This window comes from Heterodontus francisci, chromosome 40 (genome assembly GCF_036365525.1).
Source record: "Heterodontus francisci isolate sHetFra1 chromosome 40, sHetFra1.hap1, whole genome shotgun sequence".
Lineage (NCBI taxonomy): Eukaryota > Metazoa > Chordata > Chondrichthyes > Heterodontiformes > Heterodontidae > Heterodontus > Heterodontus francisci.
The window spans coordinates 9,534,208-9,559,421 of NC_090410.1; the positions used below are offsets into that span (position 1 = coordinate 9,534,208).

At 42.5% G+C, this 25,214-nt stretch overlaps 1 protein-coding gene across 2 annotated transcripts in view; it reads right to left on the bottom strand.

The window, feature by feature from the left end:
- Window positions 1-2,852: 2,852 nt before the first annotated feature.
- ap2s1 (adaptor related protein complex 2 subunit sigma 1) overlaps window positions 2,853-25,214 on the bottom strand; it is a 36,711-nt gene continuing 14,349 nt past the window's right edge. Inside the window, exons 1-5 of one of the 2 annotated variants that reach the window (XM_068019020.1) lie at window positions 19,628-19,648; window positions 17,491-17,640; window positions 9,698-9,811; window positions 7,235-7,294; window positions 2,853-4,386 (exon numbers count right to left, since the gene is read on the bottom strand). In XM_068019020.1, coding sequence (XP_067875121.1) covers window positions 4,285-4,386; window positions 7,235-7,294; window positions 9,698-9,811; window positions 17,491-17,640; window positions 19,628-19,633 — 432 coding nt within the window. In that variant the 5' untranslated portion in view covers window positions 19,634-19,648 and the 3' untranslated portion in view covers window positions 2,853-4,284. Of the gene's footprint in view, window positions 4,387-7,234; window positions 7,295-9,697; window positions 9,812-17,490; window positions 17,641-19,627; window positions 19,649-25,214 lie in introns of those variants that run through there. The other variant, XM_068019021.1, reaches the window with a different exon arrangement.

Consider the following 25,214-nt stretch of genomic DNA (forward strand, 5'->3'; position numbering starts at 1 on the left):
GTAAATGTCAAGCTTGGTTCAGCCACCCTCCAAAGTTGAACAGCTGCTCAGATCAGCAGAATGACCACTTGGCTGAATCATAAGTTAGTGGCTTTGGGAAATGGGGATGGTGGGTGGGGTTGAATAACAAAATACTTTGAGTAATATGAGTAATGTGAGACGTGACATGGTCGGTGTAGCAGTTTGAAGGATGTGACTTTGGACTTACAATCCCAAAGCTCTCCACAACTGGAGATTTCCTCATATCATGTGTGGATCTACTGTAGACTATGTGGTCGCTATGATTAATCAACAACTCCACTATCATTATATCTTGCAACTGCCAGAATAGTAGAAGGGGAACTTGATTGACTTTGGTCTTCTCCCATCTTAGCAATTCCTAAGTTCGTAGCTTGCTAAAATAGTATGAAAGATTGAAAACAAAGTTTGAACACCTCCTCCCAAACTCATGACCTCCATCATCAAAAAGGACAAGGCCAGCAGGTGCGCGGGAACACCATCACCTCCAAGCTGCACACCATCCTGACTTGCAAATATATTGGACTCTTCCTTCTTCGTCGTTGGGATAAAATCCTGGAACTCCCTAGAAGAATTGTGGGAGTACCATCACACACGGACTGCAGTGGTTCAAGGAGGCAGCTCACCACCACCTCTCAACAGCAACTAGGGATGGGCCTTGCCCACATGGAGAGAATGAATTAAAATACAATCTTGGCCCAGCTGGCTCACTCTTGCCCCTGTGTCAGAAAGTTTAATTCCTAGTTGGACTTGAGCACATACTCTAGGTGACACTTTAGTATAGATCTGAGAGAATTATATACTGGCAGAGACACCTTTTTTGGACCGAACATTAAACTGTGGGCCTATCCACCTGCTTAGGTTTATAGTAATGATACTATGGCACTATTCAGAGTCGGGGGGGGGGGGGGGGGGGGGGGAGAATGGGGGAATATCCTTCACAGTATTCTTCCCACAAATTAAAATAATGGGCATTCATTTTCATTGCTGCTTGTGGGATCTTACTGCATAAAGAATGCTTACTGCTTCAGCTTATAAAATCAGATTTGAAAAACAAATCCAATTAAGGCTGCACTTGCGATATCTCAGACAAGTGTTGGCTCTGTATCTCACATGGGCAATGGCACCACCCAGTTTAAATTGCCCACCCTACTTGTTCTGAAGTGGAGTCCTGCTCAGGTTTGGGGTGCCGGATCTGCCCTTGGAACTAGCTCCTCTACAGATCCAATGGGTCTTCAGGAGACTAGCAGCAGACTTCAAGTGAAAAAGTAAAAAAAGAGGACCAACGTTGGGAGGTTATTTTGGTTATGATCTCCTGGTGTCCAGGCTTACTCTGGACAGTGAAGGTGGGCAGGCTCTCCTGCAGTGGAAGGCAATGGAGCTGAGCAATTCCTGTCTTCACCCAAACCACCATACATGCACCATATTCCAGTAGTCATGAAAAACTATGAGTGGGAACCTTAGCAGATAGGAGGCATTGAGGGCGGACTACCACTTCCAACCTTTGAGATCTGTTTAACAGCACAAACTAGGAACTGAAGCTGGGGCCTTCTTCTTGGTCTGTATGGTTCAATAACAGACTGGAGGGGAAAGAGAGACAGAAAGGGGTGAGGGGGAAGAAAGGACAGATGAGCAAGAGAGAACAATGCATTTAGAGGAAGAATTGCATTTATATAGCACCTTTCACAATCTCAGAACATCCCAATGAAGCACTTTTCAAATTTAGTCACTGTTGTAATGTAGGAAGCCCTGCAGCCAATTTGCCTGCAGCAAAGTCTCACCAACAGCAATGTGATAATGACCAGGTAATCTGTTTTCATGATGTTGGTTGAGGAATAAATATTGACCAGGACACTGGGGAGAACTCCCTTGCCCTTCTTAGTTTGAATATTTGGACTAAGTAACAAAAATATGAATTTATTTTGATTGCAGAAAATGAAAATTCTCATTTAATCCATTACCTTCAATATTTTACATACATGAGATGACAGGTGGCTTCGGTTTAACGTCTAATCAGAAAGATGGCACCTTGAGCACAGCAGTGTTCCTTATGCTAGTTGACCTATACCGGCTCCCAGTTATGCTACGCTTCGATTTTAAAATGCTCATCCTGGTTTTCAAAGCCCTCCAAGGCCTCACTGCTTCTCGATCTCTGTAACCTCCACCAGCCGCACAACCCTCAGATATTTGCACTCTAGCTCCTGAGCATCCATTTTCATCACCAGCTGCTTAGGTCCGAAAGTCTGGAATTCACTCCCAAACCTGCCCGCCTCCCTATCCCTCAAGATGATCCTTAAAACCTCGTTCTGACCAAGCTCTTGGACATCTGCCTTAATATCTCCTAATACGGTTTGGTGTCAAATTTTGTTTTATAATGCTCCTTGAAGCACCTCAGGGCATTTTATTACGTTAAAGGTGCTATGTAAATCCAATTTGTTGCTGTTGAATTGCATTGAGAGCATCAGCATAGATTATGTGCTCAAGTGTCTCAGCAGGTGGGTAGTGCTCTACAAATGCATCCCAAACATTTCCATATCTGCCTAATTGTTTTTGCAAATGCAGAAGGAACACTTCTTGCAATTATTGTGACAAGTCACTGCCTCCACACAGCACAAATCTATTGACGATTACAAACATATTGCCTAAGTGAAACCATGATTTTCCATACACAAGTACTTCATTCACACATGCACAAAAAAAAAGAGGGCGATGCAATTTTTTTCTGAAAAATTACCATCTGGGAAGCACTTTGCTTTATCCCAAGTGCAGGTCTGTGCCAATCACAGACCTATAGCCCTGCAAACAAACCGAACAGTGACTAACAACCCTCGGTATTCAGTCGACATTCATATTTATTCTTTAAGTCAGATAAGCTAGGTGGCTTTCCAGAGCGTTGGAAATTTATAAATCCAGAAGTTTTGTTGCTAATTAACAATTGTGGAACAAGGTCAGTCAGTAGTGTCACTATTGTTCAGAGACCTGGACAATGGAACAAAGTAAAATGTTTCTACGATATTCTCCACACATTCCTGGAGGCAGTTTTATTACAAGCTTCAATTATCACAAATTGCATTTTCTACTTGGAAAAAAAAAAATAACCAGACACTTATGTGATAAAAATTATAAAGAAAATACTGTTCTCTGTAAACGACTAATACGGTTACTGAATTCTGGCTATTTGACTGGTGATTTGCTTGACAGCTTCCATTATGCTTTCCTGTTGAAAGAAATGGCATCCAGATGTTACTGTGGAAATCCTTCATCCTCAAAAATTTCTGAATCAGTAACTCAAGAATAAATGCCACACGAATAGTTCCCTCTTCCTTTGTACAAAGCAACTTACATTTTGGTCCCTGGGAGCAAGGAGCACTGCGAAATGCAGATTACATGTGGAATAGTGCTCCACTATTTAGCTTCAACAGACCTAATTAAAACAACACTTCCAGTCAGAGCAATAAATTTAGATGGACACCATCCCAAAGTAACAATGATCCTGGAGCCAGATAACTTGGCTTCTTTAAAACTAAACTGAAGGCAAACAGCAGCGCAATTGGTAAGAAGGCCTTGCAGCATTGTCACTGGCAGTCTTATCTAGCATGTTGGCATCAAGGGGCACACAAAACAAAATGCTTTAAATGTGTTGCTTGATACTCGTCTCAAATTTGGTCCCACCAACAATATTTCTGATGCTACTGTACATAGCTCTCTGCAGGAAGGGCGAAATGTACAGTTGTGCCAATGAACACAATATGAACATTTCACATGCCTAACGTTGCTTTTATCTAAACTTCTAGTGGCATCACTGGCTTGGTTTGCATGAGGTTGCTCTGATGATCACTCAATCTTGGGTTCAGATCACTTTAACGGTATTGCCCTGTGATTTTACATGCACTCTCTCAACAAAATCAGATTGGCTTGCTCTGAAATAACTATTTGCCTAGTGCTGGGGCTAATTTGACAGCTTTATGTGGATACTGTTTAATCAACAGACAGATAACCAGAGGCACAAGAGTCCCTTTACAATCAGATTAAGTCATGACAGAGATGTTGAAGCATTACAGGATGTTTCAGTGGGGTTTGACAGCTTAAATGGTCATTCTCCTGCAGTAATTGGGTTAACATTCACTGTTCCCTGTATGTTTCATTCATTCCTCTTTTTCTCACACACACACACACGTACAAATACACATGCACACACACTTTCACCAATGGAGCTGGAGGAGACTGCTTCTGCTGAAACATCCTCTTGGCTTGGGACCAAAGTTTTTACTCCAAGGACTGTAGCATGAGGAGCTGCTTTAACACCTTGGTCTGGCTCGTCTCCCTGATCTCTCCTGCTAGGAACATCTCATCCACCACTGTGTACACCTGCAAGCACAGCAAAGAGACAGTAGGTGCATCAGTACATAGAAATATTCACATCGCTAGCACACTTTCCATCATGGGCCACTGGGTAAGGAGCAGACATCCTTACCAAGTATTGAAAATTATTTGCAGCACAGAAATGGTCCATTCTGCCCAACAGGTCCACACAAGTCTTTTCAATAGAACTGAAAGGAAACTTCTCATAAATCATAATGTTGCTGTGTCTATCAGACAGACAGTCTATTCCCTGGAAGGTTACCGACCTGCCATGTATTTTCAGCCCTTTGCATTAATTTTTGGATTTACAAAGTATTTACAGCACAGAAACAGGCCATTTGCCCCAAAAGGTCCATGTCAAGGGTTATGCTCTTCACAAGCCTCCTCACAGCCCTCTTCATTTAACTCCATCAGCATATCCTTCTAGTCCTTTCTTCCTCATGTGCTTATCTAGCTTCCTCTTAGATATATCTATGCCATTCTCTTCAACTACTCCATGTGGTGGTGAGTTCTACGTTCTAACCACTCTCTGGGAGAAGAAGCAGTAGTTTCTCCTGACTTTCCTACTGGATTTATTAGTGACTATCTTATATTTATGGCTCTTAGTTCTGGTCTTGGCTGCCAGTGGAAACGTCTTCTCAAGTCATAGGTTCTCTATGTATCCTGGTCATTTTCTTCCCTTAGTACCTAGATATGTTGAAGCAAACTGCTGTATTCCCACTTCTGGTATCAGCTAACTAAGATTAGGTCAACTAACCCAGGCTCCTTGTGCTGCAGGTGATTTAATATCACACCGCGTGAGACAACTACTCAATGAAAGCAGCAATTTTCTACAAAATATTGGACTGTTAAAGCTATGAACAACATAGTTCTTCATTTTAACAGATTAGGTCAAGCAGAAATATCAATGTAGGCTGGAGAGCTCAGTTTTCTGATAATGTTCCCTGTTCACCCCCACCCTGCCCCACCGACCCTGCCTGGTTTTAGGAAGATTTAACGGCTGGAAATTCTTTAGCCTTGCTCAAACAAAGGGTTGGACAGCATTTCTAAGGCTTGCATCAGTGATAAATGGTAAAACTGTGACATGAGTACAGCAAATTGAACCTTCTGGGATACCATTATGTTACTCATCAAACTAGCTTCATTCAAGATTTAATGTTTCACGAAGAATTCAGTAAAGGATATAGGAAGGTGAATGAAATTTGTTTCAAAAAAATCAAGCAGCAAATTAATTATAGATGATGTTCTTCCAAACTTGAGTTGGATTTGGAGGAAATATTTTGAGCTGTGTAACGCTGGCATGAAATGCTGCTGGTTACAGGCATGCCTGGTAGCAATGAGAATAATTTGAGGGGATGAATTAGAGTATCAAACAAGAAACATATTGGCACAACATTAAAGTGCATTGGTTAAATGGGGCTTTTCCTGTCTGTTATTAGTATCAACAAATCACAACATACATCTAACATATATTTAAAAGAAGCATGACAATAAACAGGTTAAACAGGTTTATCCAGCAGATTGATATTTATTTACTCAAAATCTTGCGTAGGACATACATTTCCTGCTCTCAAATCTTATTACTTGTCGACACAGTTTTCGGTCACACCTTTGTCAATGTTGTGATGTCAACATTTCCCAATTTTGCTATGTCAACTGTCATGGTGCAGCAGCATGCTCTGCTGACTAAGTGGCACTGTGAAGCACCTTTCTGAAGCCTCCATACTAACTCACTGTGGGAAATTTACAAAGTGACTCCTGACAACGCAGAGCATGCGCAAAGCGATCGCTATTGTCATCAGTGCGTGCAAATATTTGCCAGCTTGCCAGTATGAATGCACGCATGTGCTGACGTCACCACGCAATGATGTATCACCCTCAAAAGCCGCGATTGCCGGCTCCCTTCCTCCGAACAGTACCCCGCTCCCTCCCGCTATCCCCGCTTCAATCGTGGCTTTCAACTTCCTGCTCCATCCCGCCTCACGCTGCCTTTCCTCAACCACTCTCTCCAGGCTTCGCCGCTTCACCCCCTCGGCCACTCACTCCTGCACTCACCCTCCCCCCCTCCCCCCCCCCGCCTCACTGCTTCCCCCTTCGGCTGTTCACTCCCTACCGCACTGCCTGAAGAGGGGGCGGGGAACGAGCCGCCAAAGCAGCAAAGCAGGGAACCAGTGGCCGAGGGGTGATGGGCGATTCGGGAGCGAGTGACCAAGGAGAGGGAAGCGGCAGGGACTGGAGCGAGCGGCCAGGGGAAGGAGGGGAAGCGGGGAGCAAGTGGCTGAGGTAGGCAAGTGGCAAGGGTTGGAGCGAATGGCTGAGGGAAGGAAGCGACAAGGCAGGGAGTGAGTGGCCAAGGGGGGTGAAGTGGGGAGCAGATGGGCGTGGGAGGGAGCGGCAAAGAGAAGCGGCAATGGCAGGAGGGAGTGGGTACTGCTGGGGTAGGATGGAGGCGGCAATCACAGTCACTGAGGGTATTTGGGTTTAAGGCTGCGTTTGCTTTTTGTGACAAATTGAGCAGCGCCATCTTTATTACTGGCAGCTGCCTGAGTCGTCACAGTGACGTTTCAGTGGATGAGGCTGCATTTGTGCATGTGTTGGTACTGTACCACCTGCGTCAGCAAACGCTGATAATTTATTCATAGACAAAGCAGATCCAAGGTTCAATCCTTGCTCTGATCCACATTGAACAAAGCTAAGCACTTTCCCCACAGAGAAGGAGGGGAAAATTAAAATAGCTGAAGTTAAGACTTTTTCTCATTCATAGCAGCTACTTTCACAGTGGATTGGTCACAGGAGAAAACACTGAACGGGGTTTGGGGATGAATAGAAACCATCAAGCAGCACAATAACTTACCTTGTAGAAGTTGAAGACGAGATCTAATTCACAGACATTATGGAAATATTCATTCAAAACCTGCAGTAAGATTAAGACAACAGTCAAAACGAAGTTCCAAATTCGTTACTCATACCTTTTTTTTTGGCATGGGATTCTGCTTGAGTTGGGGCAATTCAATTTTATATCAGACAAAGACCACCAACAGTGGTTACTCTTTAAAAAAAAACCGATAGATCAGGACAAGGAAGCACAGGCACTCGGAAGGTATGATGTCCTAGAGTGGTTGATTTCCCTGTGAACAGCACAAATAGGTCCTGCACATTATCTCACATTTCAGTGGAACTGGTCGGCAGACATCATTAGGCACTCAACATTTGAAGTCCAAGATTTGAAGACTTCTCCAATATCTGGGAGGTTCTCCCAGCACCCTTCATGTTTCCAGGCAGCACTTAACCAACAGCTTGTCTGACCAGCAATCCTTCTCTCACCCCCAGTCTCTCTTGGATGTTTTACTGATATTCCTTTGGTGTTTGAATGTTTCTCTCCCATTCCTCCTACACTTCAAATACTGCTGTCTTTCACACGTTTCTGCCTCCCAACATTGAAATCAGGACCCATCACACTGCTGCCTACACTTAACACTCCTTACTTTCCCCAGTCTTCCTTTCCACCTACAATCTTTTAAATGCCAAGCTGAGTATCACCTAACGACTACTGAAGTAAATGATGAATTGAGGAATTTACTTCTGCTGAAAGATCATCAGCCTGAAATGGTGACTGTTTCTCTCTCCACTGATGCTGCCAGACCTGCTGAGTACTTCCAGCATTTTCTTTTGTTATTGATGAATTTACACCATCATCTTTCATACACTTGTCAGCTTTACCTGGTTTTCTCTAACTACAAAATAGAAATTTACATCTGCACAAAATTTCACTCGACTTTTTCCCTCATCAATTCCTACATCCACATTTACAATGGAAACTGTCTATGCTAAATTGCCACTGTAAATGCACTCTCCCGCCATTGGAGGTGCTGCACTGTCACTGCTGGCAGGAGGGTGTAATTACAGTGACAAATTAAGTTACCATTTTAAAAAGAACTTTATAATAAAAATAACTACAAAATATATGACCTTTAAACGGAGACTGAATTACATCTATGCACTGTGCTGCAATTATCCACTGCCTTCTAATTGCCAAGACTATATTTGTTTTCGACGCCAGTAAATTGACGAGCTTTTACAAGAAACATGAAGACTTGGTATGAACATTTTCAGAACTTTCACCTCGACAACGTTTCAGAGCACGGGTTTCTGTTCCCCAAGTCATAGCAAACCCAGAGGTTAGGGGCTACAGACTTATTTCAAGTTGCAACATCTTACAAATGGCTTTTGTTGTGTTTAAAAATTCCTTTGGCACTCTCGACACCCAATGTAGATTAATGCAGCACAGGAGATCCCTGGTTCAAATCTTTAGGGTCTGTGCTATGATCTCAGCTCGGGCACCAGCTGAGTGAATGCAATTGGCCCTCTCTGAGCTAGGGAGGGAAAAAAATGGCAGGGTTTCTGCTCCTAATTGCTAGCCAACTGAACCACACTGCAAAATGTGACAGCATCAAGATTACCCACAGTGGTTGAATTGTCTACCAACACCAAAACATGAAACGAAGAATGGTCACTGTGTGAAGTACCGGCATCTTTGGGAAAACAACCCCAGAAGAAGTCAGCATCTTTGGTGAAGAATATGGAGGCCTTTAAGATGAGAAAAGTTTTTGCTCCTCAGATTAAAACACTCCGTGGTCACTTAATTAGCCCATACAGCTTACCATCAATGGCTCATTTATACAACTGATGTCTTGCAGACTCCAGTCTAAAGCAAAACCCTGGTGACATCCCTTTCCATTACTGGAGAGACAACACAATCACCGTTAACTCTCCTCACTAAAAGGGAGGAAGCAAACAATTACAGACTTCCTAGGAAATTGGACTGCGTCTGCACAAATTCAGTTTGCACAGATTTCCTGCCACAGCTGTCACCCTTTGGCATCTCATCCAAGTGGCCATTCTTTACGTACAAGCCTCGACATTGTTCGCTTGTGGAAGGCATTACAATTGACATCAATATCATTTGCGTCCAATACATATACACTTCAAAGTAGGCAACAAGGGACAGGAAACTTGGCTCTGCCGCTCCATCTGCTTTCCCCAGGTCTAGGGTGCTGAGGCTAATTGTAGGGCTCCTAATTATGCTCCAGCTCAGATCAGCTAACTCACGGATTCCCTCCAATGACCTTCCTGATCTTGATAGCTCAATACACAGCTTTCTTTTGCTTTAAAATAGGTAATCTTTCGGTGAGCCACAAAAATAACTTGGCATGAAAGGCTTTACAAAAAAGACTGCCATGTACGGTTTAGAGTCAAAATTAAAAACATTGGACATTAGAGGCAACGTCAATATTTTCCAGCTACAGTTGCCGCTTACCTCCACAAAATTGTGGATAGCCTCCAGGTAGACCAGATTATTGTCATTGACATCCACACAAATACAGAAGTAAAGTCCAGCATAACGCCGATAAATAATCTTGAAGTTTCGAAACTGCAAAGGGAACACAAGAACGTATGAAATAATTTTGATTGCTGGTGAAGTGGTTCTGTTGGCAGTAAATAAATTAAAGCTTCATATATTCGAAGTCTTGGACAAAATGTGTATTACCAATAATAGCTTTTTTTAAAAAAAAGGTCATTTTTAATCCTAAATCAAAGTTATGATAATCTCCCAGTCGCATAGTAGTTACACTACTGGACGAGCAATCCAGAGGTTGAGAGTTCAAATCCTCAGGCCAATTCAGAGGGCAATGAGTCAACCACAGAGTTTGAACTAGGGTCACATGCAGACCAGACCAGACCAGGCAGGAGTGGCAGGTTCTGCTGCCTGCAGGACAGTGAACCACTGGATGTTATGACCCAAAAAAGGCAGTAAAACAGAGTTTGTCCTTTCTTCTGCAACCTATATAATTCACTTGCCTCCTCATTTAGCAGGTATCTGACTTTATCCCCACCCCAGCCATGCCACTCTGCAACTTTAAGGCTTTCTTGCTTCTACCTCCATTGTCCCCAAATTTCTCTCCCAATGTGCCCACAATCCTTTAACTCCACGACTTAATATTGGTCCTAGCCTCTAGATGAAGTTACCCTGGTCACTCATTCTACTACAGCCACCTCATACCCAGTACCACAGCTACTTTTCCCAGTTTAATCCACGTACATGTGCGTAGAGTGTGAAGTTCAGGTCAGGTTAAATGTGATCCTGATGCATTCTTCCAACTTCCACCCCCCTTTTAAGTAGCCTGCTAACAGTCACAGTGCCATCTCACACAAGAATGGTCACCTGGGCAAGTACTGGAAGACAGTTGGCATCTATGGAACCATAGACATCAGCCTGGGGTCAGTGGAAGCACTCTCACATCTGAGTCAGAAGATCATAGGTTCAAGCGCCACACCAGAGATTTGGGCACATCATCTAGTCTAGCAGTTCAATGCAGTACTGAGCGAGTGCTGCACTCAGAGGTGCTATCTTTCAGATAAGACGTTAAAGTGAGACCGCGTCTGCCCTGTCAGGTGGACGTAGAAGAACCCACGATACTGTGTGATGCACTGGGGCATTTCTCCCAGTGTCCTGGCCACCATTTATCCCACAACCAGCTAAAGATATTGAGGGAAGCATGTTTGATTGTTTTAAATTCTCAGTCAACACAAATCTTAAGGTTCCTGCCCAGGGACTGGATGAAAGCAGGCAGTTTGCAGCTCGTTTAAAAGTAACTGCACAGCTCATTCTGGTAACTTCTATCAACTGAAAATTTAAATGTACCAAGGTTTTTCCTCCCTTATTTACCTATGACATTATAACCTTGACTACACTTGTAAAATAATTCATTGGCTGTAAAACACTTTGGGACATCCTGAGGTTGTGAAATGTAATTATTTCTTTAAAAAAAAAATTAAACACAAGTCTAATTTTCTAGAAGCCAACACATAGAGCAAATCTAGGTCCGGCTCGTCTTTCCTTTACGAAGCAAATGAAGTGATTAAATGAAGAGTCAGGAAAGAAAATAAAGCAAGATAAATAAATAAGTGGATGGCAGGGCAGTGGAGCAGAGTATTGATGCAATACCGTGCTCTGTTCAGGAGTAATTTGATTCACACTCATCCTTGCAATTTACTCTTTGGTTAGTGTCTGATTTGTAATGGAACATTTTAGGTGAAGGTGTGTAGGAGAAGTGAGGTGTTGTGCACAGAAGGCGGGGGGTGGGGGGGGGAGTAAGGAGCAGGTACCGGAAGAGTACATTTGCTTCCCTCAAGTGGAGACTCAAACTGGTCAATCTTTTGATTGGTGCACTTTTGAAAATCAATCAGGAGAGAGAATATCAACTGATTTTCTTTTCTTCTCTTTAGTCGAGATAATGAGGCGAACTACAGTGTCCCAACTGCTGTCCTGGGTAAAATCAAATAGAGGGAACTGACTACGAGAGTCTGCATGGCTCAGTATTGCACCAGATCGTGCACTTCTCCATTGAGCTATCGGCTGCAGTGCTCTGCCATCCACTTATTTACTTATGGCGCTTTTTTTTCCTGACTCTACATTTAGTTACTTCATCTGCTTTGTAAAGGAAAGAAAAGCCGAACCTACATTTGCTGCATGCATTGGCTTCTAGAAAATTAGACTCGTGTTTATATTTTTTTTAAAGAAATAATTACATTTATATAGCACCTTTCACAACCTCAGGATGTCCCAAAGTGTTTCGCAGCCAATGAATTATTTTAGAAGTTTAGTCAAGTTTGTCAAGCTGAGTTTTCTACTTCTGATTCTTGTTTCATGGATCACAATACTAGGTGACAGGAAAACCAGGTCACGCCCATCATCCCTGGCATTTCTTCCCATCTGCAGCAATTCCTTTTGCTGAATCAGTTTCTGGGGTCTAAATAGCATTAATATTTCTTTCACGACTCATTAACAGTCTATCAGTGCCAAGTCCCTGCCTTGGCATTAACCATGCTCCGTTCCTCACTCTATTCTCTTCGCTCAGTCATATGATAATGGCAGACATGGAGTCTGTCAAAGCTCTGTGTTGATTGGCTAAACGATCACGCATGTGGAAAAGGATAGGAGGGAAAAAAAACACCCAGGTCAAGAGTTGAAGGCAGTGGCAGTAACAGCAAGCAACAATGAGACAAACCTGTCTGTAAGTCACCATACTGGCTATGGGCCGCAAAGCTGTTCTTGCAGGATTACTTGCCATTTAACAACAATTAACATTTATAAAAACATCTTTAATGTCGCAAATGTCTGAGAGTACTTCACATCTGGAATCAGACCACAACAGGAGTTGGAGGAAGCTAGCAGAAGTGGTCAAAAGCACAATCAAATATGCACGTCTTACGGAGGCTTTTGAAGGCAGTGAGATGTCGCAAGATGGATGGTCTTTGGGAAGGAGTTCCATAACATGGGAAAAAGTTACCAAAGCTCCGTCACTGATTGTGGAGGGTGGGCAGAGGAGCTGGCGAGGATCTGAGCAGAGATGGGAGACTGGGGCTGCAGTAGTAGAGAGTAGTGAGACATGAGGTATGTGTATACTCTGAAGAGGTATGAGGATACACAGTGTAGCACAAAATTGAGCGCGAGCGAGAACGCCTCCCTCCCTACAAGGTTCAAGTTGAAAGGTTTTCTGCTGGAAAACAAGGGGAGAGAAAAAGACCCTTTGCCCCTTGCCAAAACTTGATATTAACATTAATAACACACATTCCAACGATCAAACTGGGTAATTCTGGTGCAGCTCTCTATTCAAACTGTTGTCCCGTCTTTCTCTTCTAGATACCAACAACACCCCACCCCACCTCCCCACCTCTGTAACCTGACACTTTTATTTCTAACTTCCAGCATTCACAGTTTTTGCTTTTATTATCTTGAACACTGTGCTTTTAATGACCAGCACAGCCTGCTTATGATCAAATATGGAGCTTCACTACACTGGTTTGGTAATGTACGACAACAGCATTCTCCACTTTCGTGTGATAATTTGTGCCAAATGTGATGCAATTTTTGTGATGAACACACATGGACTGGGACTTCAATTAAGACACAGGCCAGGGACTTTAAATATTTAAGTTAAGTGTTTTTACAGAAACATTCTTACATTCTTTTCATGTTTTAGTTATCTTTGAGGAAATGCACCCAGCACAGTTTTTATTATTGATTTAACAACGCAACTTACAAGGGAGATGAGCACTTAAGTCATCAAATCATGAGCAACATGACTGTTTCCTCTGTGCAAACAGAAACCTTGGGGATGAGCCAAGGTCAAGGTAATTCATGAAGTAGTACCTAGGTAACACTGAGCTGCAGTTTTAAAAGCTTGTTGAAAGGGATGAAAGATCGAGGGCTTCACAGTTTGGAAAAAGCATGACAACTCCAGTACCATGGGTTTTACAACATGCTGTCGATTGGTTGTCTTGACGGATTAAGGCTAAAGTCTCTGAGCTATAAAGACAGGATCACTGCAGGTTAGGTTTCAATCTGCTCAGTAGCTGTGAATCTCAGCTGGGCAACAGTAAGGGAGCTACAACTAACCACAGCACCTCCAATGTAAAGATGTCCAGGGCAGGGGAAGAAAAATTAGCCAGGACTTCCACTCTCACATGCTATACAGACAAACCTACTGGATGGGTGCCTGTGGAAGCCAGGCAAGGACATGACTGGGCCCTGCTGTGTCATCCTCACATTTGCACAGATAGCTCAAATTCACTGTTAATGCTTACACAGAACCAAAGGTCACTTGAGCCAGGTTTGTGATTGCCACGCATGCAAGCATACCCCTTGAGTTCTTAGTAAGGAAAGATTTGTTGATAAAACAGCGATTCAGTGCAGTGAGATAATTTATGTATTGGTTACTGCAATGGAGACACTGATTTATATAGAAATGTTTAGCACTTACGAATCATTTTTCTAAACCAAATCAAACTATTTTTGAAACCAAGTTAACATTAGGATGAAGAGAGGGAAAGCTAATCTACGCTCTTTTTAACGTACCATGCATATTTTTCACCTTGCCTGACCTTTTGAGTTCTGCAGTCTTTTACTGTAGTTCTTTTTCTGATCAATTATTGCCCATCCTCAGAGGACTTGGCTTCATCAACTGTGCTGTTGACAGGATATTCCAGGAGCCCGCCAATACCCTCCTAAGTTGGCATAAGCCACAGTCCAGGCACATTGGCCACTCAGATTTTCCATCCTTTTTGCAGGTTGGTGCTCCATGGTTTCAGCTCAGGGCTTCTACACTGGAATGGCTCAAATTGAGAAATGAACAGAATGAGGATTGAACCTTTCGAGGCTCTGCAGATTGCTGCATTAACACTCAGTACTATTGCTATACAATTCTATCATTTGTTGTGTCAGGTCTGAAATTGAAAACTGCAATACTGTTTACTAAACCATCAAAATACACTGATAGCTTCATACAGTGGTGCTGCCAGCCTGTACATGACCCTGATATAAAGACATTTGAATTTATGGGTCTGGAGATTTGTGTAAGGCTGTTATTAGTGCTGTTCCTTTTTGATGGACACATCCTACATCAGAACACTGAAATCTGTTATTATCAGCAATTTGAGATATATGCAACTTAATGGGAACATGAATTAAAATTTTATTTCAGAATCCGAAACTCCATGGTATGCAACTATGGAAGGCCCCTGCTGACAAAAAGCTTGGACAATCTTCGCTTGGTGGGTAAATGTACCACCTTGTGTGGCATCCAGCTCCATAGAACAGAAAGGCTATTTCTTTCTCATCTGTGATGAGTATGCTGTCCACCACTACTCACCGGTTACACTCAGGTGAGGAATAGCCACATATCTGCAGGCTGCTAGTGCCTCAGCATAAATCAGTGCCTTCAGAAGAGGGGAGAAAACAGAAGTATTTTTCAGAAAGAATTCGAGTCCCACTGCTCCACTGGTGCCATGTTGAGCTCACTACAGCACTACAAGCCATGCAGTGTGTGCTTATTAAAAAAATCTGTCAGTACTCAGAGGACTAATACGACTCATCTAACACCTACAGAGTAAACAAAACAGTGAACTAACAGTAACGCAGCAAAGGGCTAATTGGAGCAGTGTGTGAAACTAATGACTCAAAGGCAATCAAGTCACACATTAGGTATGTCTCACCAGAGTCAAATCAGCATTGTTAATACATGAGAGTCACTGCCATGAAGCACTACCCACTACCTACCAAAGCTATTTTTGTGCAGATGTTATCTATCGTCTGAGGGGTGATTCTTCTGTTGACTCTTGCCAGATGTTAGCACCCACTTTTAATGACAAATGATCAGTCTTGGCAGGGGCCTTTGGACACTTGCTTCGATTATAAATATGTCACGGCATCAGCTTTGAGAATCCTAAAATAAAAGCTGGAATGTTAATTGTAGCACACCAACTGTCGGACTGGTGGAGATGAATTAACTCATTACATATCAGGTAGCTGAATCAGTGATCTTCCCGTTAAATGCTCAATTTGTCAACTGAATGGCTGAGTTTCTTCCCCCCTTCAGTTGGTAAGCTGGTGCAAAGAAAACAATACCAGAAGGTTCAATCCTCAGTCTGTGATAGATTGGTGGATCTCAGCTGGGGTGCTACAATTGGTTTGAGAGCCTGCAGAGCTGGGGAGCTGAATGTCCTGCTCTGGATTGTTACCAGTGACCCCCTGCTGGAGAGGGCACACATGTTGACATTGGGCGAGAACAGCTGCCCACCTTGATTGAATAACCTGTCATGGCTTGCATGTGGAAAATAACAAATGGGACATCTGCAGAAGTGGAGCAAATTGAAAAAGAAATGAGTGTTCAAGGCTGAAGCCAACATCCAGCGAAAGAGCATTACATTTATGATTTATGCCAGTGGAGAGATTTTAGATACTTAGCAGCGATCTGCAGTCTGGTTCAACATGCACTACTTAAGGGAACTTTAACTCCAGCTTTATTTTAAGATTCTCAAAGCTGATTCCTTTATACATTTATAGTTGAAATAGGTGTCCAAACACCACAGTCAAGGTGGATAGTTTGTGTTTAAAGTGGGGGAACAACATCTGGCAGAACTAACAGAAGAATCACCCCATAAACAGTAACATCTGCACAAATGTAGTCTTGGTAGGTAGTGCTTCAAAGCAGTGACACTGAGTTATACTGGTTTGACTCTGAAGAGACATAATTAATGTGTAACTTGATTTTTTTTGGATAAAACCTACACAAGTCACAAACTCTATGGCTATGAATCTCAATCTGTCCTCCAGCAATAATATTCACAGTTTGCACATTACCCTCAATATGCTGGTTACCAAAATGTCAGAGTGTGTTGGCCTGTATGAATTAATATTTCTCTTCTTTTGCCACCTAAGTCATGATGCATCATCCAATACCAATAAGGTGTGCAGATTATCCTTTATACAAAGTTGGCGATCATGTTTCATACAACAGTGACTACACTTCAAAATGATTTCTCAGGCTGTAAAGAACTTTAGAATGTCTTGAAGTTGTGAAAGGCACTATAGAAATGCAAGTTTTTTTTAAAGTCCTGCTAACCTACAGACCCGATGCAATCGTGAACAATCTGTGAATATTTTTGTTTCCTTTCATGTTGGGGATTCAGGCCTCCAACTGTACGGTTGAAACCAGGAACTTGGCTTGTTGGAAAATAAGTAAACAACTGCTCCCACCATCTTCACCACCCCCACTCAACTCAAGCAAATAGTGCATCTCTTTATATTCCAGTTTCTTCTCTGACCACCCCTCCCCAAGGCACTTAATAATGTTGAGCACTACTTCATAGGGAGTACCCACCAGAGATGATAGGAGAAAAATAATCACTTGACCAAGTGCCCATATTTTATGTTTCAACTGTGAGGGGCATCACAAATGAGCCTGATTCTCTCCTTATCCAATATTTATACATTTTTGGTAACAAGAGTCTGCCAGGATTGGGTGAAGCTGACGTATTTTTTTTAAATTCTCTTCTTAGTCCAGATGTACTGACAGCAGTTGTAGGATGCAATATGTTTGAGTGCCAATGTGCATGTATTTGATAACATTTGTCTTGAAAGTGTTGTGTGGGAGGTAGTGAGAGAATGTACACACGCAAAACATAAACTTTACAGTTATAGATGGAGAACCATAATATCTATAATAACCTGACTATAGCAGTCTCAAAAATCCTGCAGCCATACAGTACCTCCACAAAATTGGTGTGTTTGGCATCACGGACGGTCACCACAGCATGAACCTCCTCAATGAGTTTCTGTTTTTCATCATCGTCAAACTGCATATACCACTTAGCCAAGCGGGTTTTCCCGGCACGGTTCTGAATAAGGATGAAACGGATCTGAAGAGAGAAAAGTAAACTGATAAACTGGCTGTGGTATAATCTTTTTGATCGAGTTAGTTGCGCATGGGAAAATATAGTAGCAACCTCTTATAGGGAGTATCAATGTGACAAGTAAACCATCTCTCACCATCCTATTGTACCTTTAAATTCATTTTATTTCCCCCTCCTCCTCTTCAGCAGCTGCCAACACATTCTGGGGTCTCATTGCATAGGTGCCAGTTGTTAATTGCATATCAATTGTGTTTAATTGTATGCAGGTGGTAGGCATTAATTGGGGTTCCACTTGAGCACATATAAAGAGACACTTACTGAAACTGTGGAATAGTTGCATTAGGTGTATGCTTGTAATGTTTCACTCTGTAAATAAATGTTAGACTGAGTAAAGAATGGCTTCAGTATTATCCTTCACCAACTGGCTTTCTAGACTATACACCACTGATTCTCTGGTACTCTGCCCAAGTGCCCATGTGAGCACCTAGGCAGAATGGAATTCGGCTATTCAATCTTAAATGCATCACAATGGGTCTGATCCTATCTGCACCTGATATCACTCTCACAGTTTCTAGTGAAATCACTGGATTGCAATCAAGCATAGGAAAGCTAATAGACTCTTCTAGCCCCTCATCCGGGAGTGCTGAGATGAAATGGAACAACATCCACTGCTCTCCTGTATGAGATTAACCATAACAGCACAGACCAGGGATCAAGCCTGGAACATTTTTGGTCTTTATGGCCCATTAAAATCCTCATTGCTGTTGAAGGAAAGCAGTTAGAAAGTATATGCACTAGCACATGCAAGTGGGGAAAACATCTAACCACTAATATCTTCAAACCATGTCCAATGGGTTTTCATTGGATAAATAGGAGTAAAACTGTTCCATTGAGCTGAGTTTGATATATACAAACAGCAGGAGGTTGTGCTGAATCTACTCAAATAGAACATTTCCAATAAATGAGAATTGTAAAGTAGCCACCCAAAGTTAAATGGTTTCTATAAATGAGCAATATGCCTCTTAAATTGGTTTTCAAAAAGTGGGATGGAGGTTACGGTGTTGACAATTGGTCGACACCATTCCTTCAAGCTGGCCTCTGAAATTGTGGTAGAATTGGATTCTGAAGTGGCCTGGATCATGCAATAAAGGAAAATTAAGAAGGATTTCTCACATTGAAAAGAAGTATGTGGCTCTACCATCAAGTGGACATGCTAGATATGCATGTGTGCACTGTGAGAAGGCTCCTCCAGCAATTCTCCATACACTGGACAGGATACAAAGAAATGCAGATCTTTTGCTCATCTATTTCTATTATTATAGTACACCTCTGAACATTTCTCTTGTTCCCCCTAAGCAATCATCCTATACGCTCCTCCTTCTGCCTGAATCTTGACTGTGTTGGTATCAAGATTTACTGTTCTGTCTATTCTAGCGAATTAAAAAAAGTTCTGATGCGGGCAAGGTTTTGAGGGGTTAGGAGGTGATTCATTCATTGCCAAGTACCCAGCCGCTGTCCTATTCTTGTAACTATGGTGTTAATATGGCAGGTCTAGTTTAGCTTTTGGTCAATGGTAACCCCCAGCATGTGGATGGTGGAGGATTCAGTGATGGTGATGTCATTAAAGATCATAGGGAAGTGTCTAGATTTTCTCTTGTTTGAAATCATTGCCATCTGGCACTTATGTGGTGTGAATGTTACTTGCTACTTGTCATATTATCCAGGTCCTGTTGCAGGCTGGCATGTGCTACCTCATTATTAGATGTAAATAGAACTGATGATTGTGGAATTGTCAGTGAATAACCCCATTCCTGAACTTATGATCGAGAGAAAGTCATTAATGGATCAGCTGAAGAAGGTTGCGCTGAGGGCACTTCCAAAAAGAACTCCTATGGGGTGATGTCCTAGGGCTGTGATGGCTAGCCCTTGACAACTATCTTACTTTCTATCAGGTATGACTCCAGCAGACTTCAATTTTGCTAGGCTTTCTCACCGCCATATCCAGTCAAATGCTGCCTCGATGTTGAGGGAAGCTAGCCTCACCTCTCCTCTGGCATTCAGCTCTTGTATCCATGTCTGGATCAAGGCTGTGACGAAGTTTGGAGCCAAATGGTTCTGATGGAACCTGAAAGGAGCAACAGATTATTGGTGAGTAGGCATTGCTTGATGGAACTATTTTTGACTCCTTCCATCATTTTACCAATGATGGTAAAAGGTGGTAATTGGCTGAGTTAGATTTATCCTGTTTTTGTAGACAGGACATATCTGCGCAATCTTCCATATTGTTGGGGAGATCCCAGTGCTTTAGCTGTACCGAAACAGCTTATCTAAAGGAGTGGCTGGCTCTCGTGCACAGGTCGACAGTACTATTCTTTCCCAGAATATGAAAATTGTGGAATTCCTTACCTCTCAGCTTTCTCTGCTTCCTATAATCAAAACCAAAGCTTGGACTTAACTACTCATTTGTAACCTCTACCTTTTGACTCTTCGTAACCTTGGTGATGCCAGACAGTATGGGCCTTGGCCTTTCACCAAATTTGATAATTAAACACACAATAAGGATTCCTGCATGACACATTTTGCACTTGAATACTTGGGTGCCAGGTACAGACGGAGTTCAAGTTTGAAATTAATGGGTGTCACCAGTGAAACAGATTAATCTTCTTTAAATGTGTTTTCACAATGTACAAGATAAGGAAGTTTAAAGTCTACATCTGCACTGTTCTCAACATTGCAACAGGAAGTTAAGATGGCCCGAGAAGGTCAAAGGTAAAGGAATGTGAAAAGTTTCTCAACTGGAAAGCAGACTTTATTGATCAGATATAGAATAATCTGAATATATAATTCAGAAACATTCCACTGAAACAGCAATGCATGAATTATTATTCATTATTCTATGAGAAAGAAACAAAGAATTTGATTTTAACTTGCCCCGTTGGCATTGGGCAGTTAAAATAGACCAAGGACTTATCCACTCTTATCCTGCCCTGATCTGACCGACTATAATTACAGGCAGCAAGGACACCTGCCTGAAACTGGTCGAGTTCTCTTTAAATATGCAAATTGGGCTCCGATTATGGCAATGGGAGCTCAATATGCCATTGTAAGCTGAGGCTGGAGCAAGACAGCAGTGGTGGCTTTCCTAGTAGGTGAAACCTGCTGGGAATAGCAGCCAGGCCCAGAGCAGACCAGTAAGATTACATAGATTATGTAGCACAGAAACAGCCTAACCAGTCCATGCCAGTATTTATGCTCCATTCAAACTAAAATGATTTGTTAAAAATTTTCCCCCAAATCCCCAGTTTTTTTGTGGGCCAAGAGGAGCAGGAGTTCTCATCCAAGCCCACAAAGAAAACGTGGGCCTCTCGTGCCTTCCATTCATTTTCATTCCTGCCCCCTGGGATTCTCATTCTAAAGTACTTGTACCTGGGATTGTTCCCCTCGGTCCCTGACAGTTGCCTGATTTTAATGACCAGGCAGCCGCTTCCCACCTACCCTTGGCTGTTTTGATTGGCAAGCAGAATGCTAATGAGGTCCCCGACGAGTCTGCCCGTTATTGCTTTTGGACGGCCCAGTTTTCGCTAGGCTGCATTCCTGCCTGGGAGTTGAAATCAATCCTGCATTCCTCCAATTCTAGCCTTTTAAGCATTCCCAATTGGTAACCATGCCTTCAGCTGCCAAGGGCCTAATGTCTGGAATTCCCTTCCTAAACCTCTCTGTCTCTTTTTCCCCTTCAAGACACTCATTAAAATCTACCTCTTTGACCAAGTCTGCCCTAATTTCTCCTTATGTGGCTCAGTGTCAAATTCTGTTCGATAACTCTCCTGTGAAGCACCTTGGGATGTTTTACTACTTTAAAGGCGCTATATAAATACAAACTATTGTTGATCTTTATCTTCAACAACCATTTAAGGCAAGGCAGATCACAGGGTATAGAAAAGCTGCATACTTTGTAGGTTGAGCACAATCCATGAAATATTCAAGGATAGGGCAGAAGGAAAATAAAATTGATGTAGGAAAAATAACTGCGCAACTAACAGAGCAAATTGAAACATCTAGAGCGCATCCTGCCTCGGCCATTATATCAGTAACAGCCTTTTCCACCAACTATTGTTTAGTTTAGAGATACAGCACTGAAACAGGCCCTTCGGCCCACCGAGTCTGTGCCGACCATCAACCACCCATTTATACTAATCCTACACTAATCCCATATTCCTACCACATCCCCACCTGTCCCTATATTTCCCTACCACCTACTAGGGGCAATTTATAATGGCCAATTTACCTACCAACAAGTCTTTTGGCTTGTGGGAGGAAACCGGAGCACCCGGAGAAAACCCATGCAGACACAGGGAGAACTTGCAAACTCCACACAGGCAGTACCCAGAATTGAACCCGGGTCGCTGGAGCTGTGAGGCTGCCGGAGAAGAAAATAAAGACTAGGAATATGGGCATCAGTGACTATCAAACTTTGAGCCTTTGATAGTCAACTGCTGAAAACTAACCAGCACCTTGTTGGTCTGGTAGTGTTCAATAGTAATGATGAAAGTGCCAGCATGGCTCACTGGCAGTGTTCTTGCCTGAGTCAGCTGGGTGAGTTCAACTTTCTCTCTCCAGATAGAGTTTTCAACTGAGCAGAAAAGATCTTACAATATCTTGAATACAAATTTGGCTAGTCAGCCTAGACCTCTGGGTCACACGTTCATTTCCAAGGCAGATGATTGTGGTTTCAAGCCACACTATGGTCTTCAGTTCATAATCTAGACTTGACACTTCAGTGCAGTACTGAGAGGGTGCTGTATTATCAGAGATGCCATCTTTCAGGTAAGATGTTAAATTGAGGCCTATACAGGTGGATGTAAAAGATCCCACAGCACAATCTGAAGGATGAGCAGGGGACTTCACTTGGTGTCCTGGCCATTTAAGCCTCAACCAACACCATCAAAACAACCATTAAGAATATGCTCATTGCTATTTGAACAAGGGGTCGGCCATTTAGGACGAAGATTAAGAGAAATTTCTTCCCTCGAAGCTTCGTAAATTTTTTAAATTCCCTACCCCAGAAAGCTGTGGGCGCTCAGTTGTCGAGTATATTCAAGACTTAAATTGATAGGCCTTTGGGTAATAAGGGAATTAAGCAGCATGGCGCAGGAAAGTAGAGTTGGCGTAGATGATCAGCCACGATCTTGTGGAGTGGTAGAGAAGGTTCGAAGGGCGCCAGGGCTCCAAAAAGTCATTAATTGGATGTGAAATGCTTTGGGACAATAGGTGCTGTCACAAATGTGTGGATAGGATGTATGGACCAGTAGAAAATTTCCCCTCTGTCATTTTTCATATATTTGTATGATATATTAACAGTTTCACAGTAGCCCTCCAGTACATCCAAGTGGCAATTATTTAATGTGTGAGCGGAGACTGCAAGCTGTTCGATCACAAATAAACGGAATCCTGTCCTTCCCTAATGTCCACTTGCCAGTAGGGGGCAATGCAGTAATCAGGACCTGTAATCTTGGATGGCCTTTCACCTTGAAACCAATAATGGTCTCTACTGCCAACCTGACTCAGATCAGCTAACTCAAGGCAAAGCACAGTACTGATGGCCCATCACACTGACTGCAGCATTTTTTTGATTACCTCCATTTGTTCTTATTGTGATAAGACACGTCACCTTCAGCCTACATTTGACCTGTTTGCCATATATAATGCTCAGCCATTTCCTGAAGGAGGCGGGGGACCCCTATCAGTGATTACAGGTTCCAAAGGGGCTACATCCAGCCTTCTCTTCCTCAACCAACACAAGCTTTCAGTGTCATTTTCCCTATACAATTGAAATACACGTCCAATTTAGAATGAAAATGTATGTTTGTTTTTGGTTGCAAAAACATGGGAAGACTTGTTCCAATATATCACAGTTGCTTATGTTTTCTCCCTCACCCCAAGTGCATCTGCTGCCTATCTGGTATTCTGCTGCTGGAGAAAGGGTTACATCAGCAAACTATTTGCATCTATAGCATTAAGTGCACTCCACCCTTTTAATCATGAAGAACAAGTTGGGCTGGAATGTGTTACATAGAAAATAATGGATATCTGGAAATAATTACAAGACGGGGGTGGGGGGGGGGTGGAATAACAGATTGAGCTCAAGGCTTTAATCATAATGAGGGATTAAAGTCATACTGTGAACTGCAAACAGTTTATAACCTTTATGTGTACCCCAATGTTAGAATATGGGCTTCAATCTACTGCTTGCCATCAATTATCACTGAGTAAAATTTAAAACAAATATTAGAAAGAGAAAGCGAGATTAATTCATCAGGAGTGCATTTCCATCCTGTTTTCTCCCCTACCAAAGGTTCCGAATTGTGATTGGAGGACAGTTCCACAGACACTGGCTGTCCTCCAGTTCTTCGTCACTTTTACTGAGCCTGGACAGTCTCACTAATGGGGGAGTGGGGAGTTAGGGGCAATCACAGACAAGCCTGATCTTGCCCTCTTCCCTCAATTTCCATGCAGGAACATTTTCCAGTAGGAGCCATTGGAAATCACTCAGAAATGGAAATCTCAGGCAATTATTTTTTGTTACAGGGCTGCTAAGGCCAATCACAGCAACACCACCATCATACTGGCAGAAATCACAAACTCAGCACAGAGCAAGAAGTGAACGAGGGACCTTCTGATCTGGATGGTGCAGTTGCACAATGGGTGGTGCATTTACCCTTGAGGTTTATGGAGGGTCGATAAACTGAATTACAATTGAACAGAAGCAACACATTTTTAAATGTAATATGGATACGGGGCATGTGGAGATTAACTTACAAGTGTGTTCAAGAGCCAATGCATTCTTGGGATTTGTATATTAACTGTTTTCAGTTTTGCAATCCCAGCTTTCAACATCATCCTCACTTTGAGCATACCTCGGCCATGCAATTCACTAAGCAACATGTTCTAGGGGTTCCAATATCCTCAGCACACAAGTAGTTAATGTAGTCCATGGAAGCTCTGAGATTGTACTACATTTAGTCTCATTTGCATCCAATCATATGATGTCCAAGATTTAATGTTCAATCACTGGTGTTTGGGCAACTGGCTGCGGCACCCTGAGCTTGGCAAAAGAGGGGGAGAAATCAGCCTGGGTTCCGACTTCTCATCTTAATCCACAAGCCTTCGCAAATCGCATATTTGTGGCCAACAGGTAAGGAGGATTGACTTTGGCTGTGATGTCAACCATGATGTAACAGATTGCTGAGCCTCACTCTCCATATTCACAAATGAATAAAGGGTCATGTACTGGGGAACACAGGAACAGGAGTAGGCCACTCAGCCCCTTGGGTTTGTTCTGCCATTCAATTACATCATAGCTGATCTCCACATCCTTGATACCCTCACCCAACCAAAAAATCTATAAAATTGCAACCTCCATTTAAATTTTGCATCACTTGGACCCGAAAGCTAATGCTCTGAGAAACATTCTTAACCCTTTGTAACAAATTTGTGGAAAAATATTGCATGTTCAAAAGAAAGATTTAATTGAACATGACACAATACCCACCCTCCTCCCCAAACAAAATACACACATACAA